This window comes from Haplochromis burtoni, unplaced genomic scaffold (genome assembly GCF_018398535.1).
Source record: "Haplochromis burtoni strain Fernald_Lab_line unplaced genomic scaffold, NCSU_Asbu1 Contig_130, whole genome shotgun sequence".
NCBI classification, from domain to species: domain Eukaryota; kingdom Metazoa; phylum Chordata; class Actinopteri; order Cichliformes; family Cichlidae; genus Haplochromis; species Haplochromis burtoni.
The window spans coordinates 1,593,618-1,599,319 of NW_024582491.1; the positions used below are offsets into that span (position 1 = coordinate 1,593,618).

Here is a 5,702-nt window from a genome sequence, read left to right on the forward strand (position 1 = left end):
GTGTGTGTGTGTGTGTGTGTGTGTGTGTGTGTGTGTGTGTGTGCGCGCGTTTTAAAGTGAGCCGATGATGGAAGATTCATCATGATAAGGTGACTCTTGAGAAATAAGGACAAAGAAAGAGGTGCAGTACAGGCAGAAAGTGCACACAGTGCCTCATAACCCTGAGTCAGGCATCTCTGGCTCGCACCACGCACACAAACACACACATGCACAGAAGACACAAAATACTTACCGTGCCCCCAACTATCCTACCCAGAGGATACCAGGCTCTTTCATCAAACCAGTTGAGAAACTCATAGAAGCCATTTGTGGTGAGGTGGTGAGTCGACCTGTAGTTGAACCTGAAACAATCAACCAGAGACAAGATAGTTAGACACAGTCCAGGACCTACGAGAGACAGCAACCGAACAGCTGCTTCTTATGAAATGCTTTTCTACTCTGCTCAAGTACTTAAAGCTCTTTATACAACATGCGGCATTCACACAAGCACTTTTTTGGACATTTAAGTGCCTTTAACGTTCACACTCTGATGAACGAATTGGAGAGCAAGTTGGATTTCATCATTTCTCCCAAAAGTATTTGACTGAAACAACCAGGGATTAAAACAACCAACCTTATAAATATAACATTTATTTATTGTAAATGCAATTTAAAAAAAACGTAATGAATTGATTTAGAGTTGAACTACCATTTAACTACCAAGTCCAAGTGGGGGGAGTAAACAAATCAACCTACTGACCATCAGCTAGCAAGAATAAGAATGAATACAGACAAAACTACAATTATTGATTCTGCTTATATGTCTAAGGGGGTGAAAGTTTTATGAACTTTAAATATGAATACTGTGTAAAAATAGAAATGCTGCCAACATGACTTTAATGACATTGTTTTACAGGGAAACTGCTGAGCTTGGAAGAATGATTTTGATAACCTGGATGCCTCTCAGTTTCTATCCCTTGCATTTTAACATAACTACCTCCCACTCACTCTCCATGTCATTTTACAATACAAAGCACCTCTTTATCTTTGCCAATTTCTAAACATTTCTCATTATTCCTGACATGAGGTTCAGTTCCAGTCACGACTAGCAGATCACATAATCATCATTACCTTTGGAGCTCTTTGCAACGACTGACAAGATAAACAAGCACAGCACGGCTTCCCGTTAGTCTCCTAAATATATAAACCCTCCCCTGCAGGTCCACGTAGCACTCACTGTGGATGACACTCGCCAGGGGTTCAGTTCAGTCACCTCTGGTTTCATATGACTCCCAATCTGCGTTGATTGGTTTATTTGTAATGATGTAAACAAGTAATTGACCACAGCCAAGAGACACCAGTCTAGACATGTATTCAGTACACACGTGTGGACACGTCCAACCCCTGTGACATGTTTTTTTCTGGGGTATCTAAAAAGAAATATAGCAATCTATAAATGGGACCTGTGTTTCTGTTTCATCAGGGAGTTAAATGTTTTATGAGCCACTGGCTTAAAGCATTTACACTGTGCATGTCCTCACTGCGTCTCTGAAAATATCTTCCATGTTTTTGTAAAGCAAATGGAGACCACAACTTTAACCTGAACATGTTTCCAAACCTTATGCAAGTGATTTAAAAACATCATTTGCCACAAGGCAGGTCAAGGCTTAAGGTAAGTAGAGGCTTGGAGAGTGGGCGATATTTAATGCACAGAGTGGATTATTTTTTTTAAATCTACTAAAGAAAAACCTACATTGTTCCTTAGAGGGCACAACTTAGATGTAGGGTTCAGTCTTTTCCTACCATTTCTCAGCATTTCAGGTCTGAGAACGTCCCGACTTGCTCCTACTGCCCGAAACTTTGCAGTATGCTATAACAGACGTCTATGTGTAGGAAAAACTGGCCTTTATTTCAGCATTTAAACACAGCCAGAACTCAAGAAGTGAGGTCAACAGCTTATTCAGTAATTTTAGCAAAAGTATGGTTGTGTGGCAAAATGCAATGGTCTTTTTCTTCGCCTTTGTGCCATCTCTTCATCAGCTTTCTTGATATTCAGCTAGGCAGCTTTTGCGCAGTCTTGCTAACAGGCAGATGCTTTTTTCGTTTCCACAAGCAACAGTAGCTGTAGCTCTGTATTCAACCTATTAACAGTGTGTTGCTGAGAAACCATCGGCACAGGACATCATTACATGGAGCTGAGCACTGCATTTTTATCAAAGTCAGGTCAGATCCGTGCCTAGTTTTCCTGCAAACTGCCGGGTGTGACCGTATTTGTATCGGTCCCCAATGGTTTGGCTGCACCGTTAACACTCGTATGCAAAACCAATTACTGCTAATTGAAAGGGTTGTTGGGTAAACTGGCAGAAACTTGCCTCATCCACACCTTCACATACTACTGTGATCTCAGCTGACACCCGTAACAGATGCACAGCTTCATTGCAGTTTTTTTCCCTCTCCACTCATGCTCATTTGCTAACATTTTCACTTTTACCTTCTTTTTCTTCCCCAGCCTTCTGCCTGCCTGTTGTTTACAGACAGTGAGACTTTAGAGGAATTCAACTACAGCCCGGTCTATAATTAGATGGTTCAGGTAGACAGAGTGCTGCTATTGTACAAATCCTGCACGTAGCTCTTAGTTTCCAAGCTGAGACTACTCAGCAGTTAGTCTGCTTGTCCCCTGAGCCTCTCCAAAGTATTAGAGTGCTCAATACAAACTGTCCCTCCACGAAAAACAGAACTTGATGGAGGGATTGCAGCATATGGCTTGCTCAGCCCCCTTAGGAATGAGTTCTAGATTGAGGGTACGTGCGCAGGTTTTTATGCTCACTCTTGGAGGCTGATTGGAGAAAAAAAAAAAAAAGCAATGAGAGAAAAGGAGCCTGTACATACAACAGAAGTCATCCATCGTGTGTCTGCTGCCCTGGTTCCTCCCTGGTCTGAGAAAATTCCTCTAACTTTCCTCTTACCATTACAGTCTGGGAAAGCCAGCAGTATCCTAAAGCTTTTCAGACAGCCAGTGGATGGGCTAAACACTCACCTCCCACACTCAACACTCTGGATGATGGGCTCTCAAAACCATTTCCAGCCAGGATGTCAGATGAAGCAGAATTCTGTCTCACCCGTGGGATATGGGCTCATTAAAACACAGAAAAACTTTTTTTTTACTCCCCAGAAAAGGCACACTAGCCTTTCTAAATTCAGTCAAGGACATGAAACTAACTCCAGCTACTGTACCAAACAAAAGCTGGTGAATGAGTACCTTCTTTATTTTTGAAATCTTTCTATGCTAAAACTCCAGCTTGGTCCCATCCTATTCCAAATAATAACACCAACTAAAACTGGTATCAGAGACTTAAGAGCTCAACACAGATAAGAAAATCTGATCCCAGCCACACAGCACTACAGGCAGTGTGGGCTCTTGAACCCCAGAAGTTCACACTAAATGAGTCAACGGGGACTTTTAAAGTTCTACGGGGAAATGTGTTTTTACACAATTGGTTTTTTTCCCCTGTATATCAAGGTTTTACATATTCAGAGTGTCATTCAGTAAATTATAGAGTCTGAGTTGTTGGGACTTCAATTTCTTGCTCCATGGCACTGATCAAGGTTTGCACCTTCAAAACTTAAACACTTCAGGGCTCTAAATTAAAGCAAGCAACCACACCGCAGTCTTAAAGGTCAGCCAAGCTGTTTGCATTTATGGGAACTAGACAACATTCTCAATTTTGAACAGGAGTGTAAAAGTAAAGGGGCGATAGGATGATCGAGTGAGCAGCATAAACCCAGCAGTAATTGATTGAGTTTTCTCATTTCCACATATTTCTTCCGTTTTCTTTTATCACCTGAGGTTTTGGGATGTCTGAACAGGCTGATCATTGCTTAAAACATGCCTCCGTAAAATCTGTACTTCACAAAGTGAACCACAATACTGCAGATAAAGTCCTACTTATGTCAGGCCCTTCCCCATGCCTGGAAGATAAAGTAAAAAAGCAAATCTAAGATATATGACAGCACTATTGGCTGACCGAACTCTATTATTCACTCTTTGCTAATAGCTTTGGGGTGGGGTATACAGAGAATATATTCAGATGCCCATTTGTTCAAATCCACTGACAAAAACCAATGAGCTGTTTACTTCGCTGTTTTTCCACTTAAAGATATTACTCAAGTGGTATATGTATGAGAGATCCAGTACAACATCGAGCCTCAAATCCAGCACTACGCTTCCATTAGCAGCAGCCTTCTGGGTTAAATACGAACATCTCTTTTCCAGAGTAGAACAAACACTAATCACTCTCAGCCATTCATCATCAGATAATTAAGAGTTGGCTAGAAAAATTATAGTCTGTAAATAATTCAGAGCCAGCAGAAAGCTTTACTGCACTGAGATAAATCTACTTTACCACAGACAACATGTGGTCTCGCTCGGCCCCCGGGGAGCAAAAACTCAAGCAATGAATGAAAAACTATCGTTGGGACAGATTACCATGACAACACCTTCTGCAGGTCGTCTGGAAATTGCAGCAAAACGCTGTCTGCTTGTAATTTCACAGGAGTACCAAATGCATGGTCTGTACATGTATCCATTTATTAGTACAGTGTCTTAGAGTCTCCATTTGGACATTTTCTTGTCTTTTATAGGGATCCACTGATTGTGAGAGACCTGCCACTCAGTGTTCTGAAACAGTATCGTGGTGGTAGAAGTAAAACTTCCAGGAAGAAATGCCTTTTAAATCCTGCGAAGGGCACTCAGGTCTGATCTGAGAGATGGCTAATAGCTTGTGTTGTAGGCCGCCACCACCTGCTCAATGATCACCTCTGTTCATGTTCACAGTGGACACAAATGGCATCTAACTGAACATGCACTTCTTGGGAAATTCACCCCCGTCACTCTCTCAGGACCAACTCCAAGCTGAAAACTCCACGAGGGGTTCAATACCCGTTTTGAGAACTTAAGCAGCCTCTTAGATGAGAGGTGAGATGTAATCAGAAACAAAATAAGTAAGTCCAGCTCTCTTCATCTGAAGCACATGAGACTGACATGACAGATCATCTCCGGTGTGCTCATTGGCTAATGACTTCTGTTTGACAAGCTATTCAAAACAGGCCTTCATAAACCAGTGAGTGATGTCACAGCAGCTACTTCCAAGAGTGGATGCTGATCATTTTTAGCTTCCTTTGCTTTTTGTTCTTGTTTATTTCTCCTTCTGTTGCAGGGAAACGAAGCTCTTCAAGCCTACATTTTTCAGAATATAGGCACCACAAATGTGATGTGACAACAGATAAATATTGGCACCGACATCAGTAGATGTCATTTCACTGTCAATATAACAGTATCGGTCAGAGCTGATTTCTGCAGCTGAATCAGAGCCATCGTTTTAGGGCAGAGTGAAGTCAAATATAGAACTCTGCTTTATTATCTCAAAGAACAAGGCCTTTCTCCTCGCTGTGTGCGCTGAAAATTGGCCTGCTGCATCTTTAAACGCGGCAGGCAGCCAAAGTGCAGCCAAAGCGAGGGCAGCGTCCCCTTCTAATGACCCGCGCCGCGAGGTTTTCCAAGGACAGGCGGCGCAGCGGCAGCCTCCACAGGCTGATCCTGCTTCCCGCTGCTTTCAGATGGTGTGTGGGGGAGCTCGACACAGGAGGACTGAAAAACACACAGCTCTGAGGAGATGACAGGAAGTGACATCAAAGAGATGAATGCGCAGCTGTACACTTCAATC

At 42.4% G+C, this 5,702-nt stretch overlaps 1 protein-coding gene across 1 annotated transcript in view; it reads right to left on the bottom strand.

The window, feature by feature from the left end:
• The window catches only part of LOC102309321 (dolichyl-diphosphooligosaccharide--protein glycosyltransferase subunit STT3B), a 77,644-nt gene that overhangs the window by 34,086 nt on the left and 37,856 nt on the right, over nt 1-5,702 (bottom strand). The window contains exon 2 of the mRNA XM_005930203.3: nt 233-341. Within this exon, the coding sequence (XP_005930265.1) occupies nt 233-341 (109 nt within the window). The remainder of the gene's footprint in view (nt 1-232; nt 342-5,702) is intronic.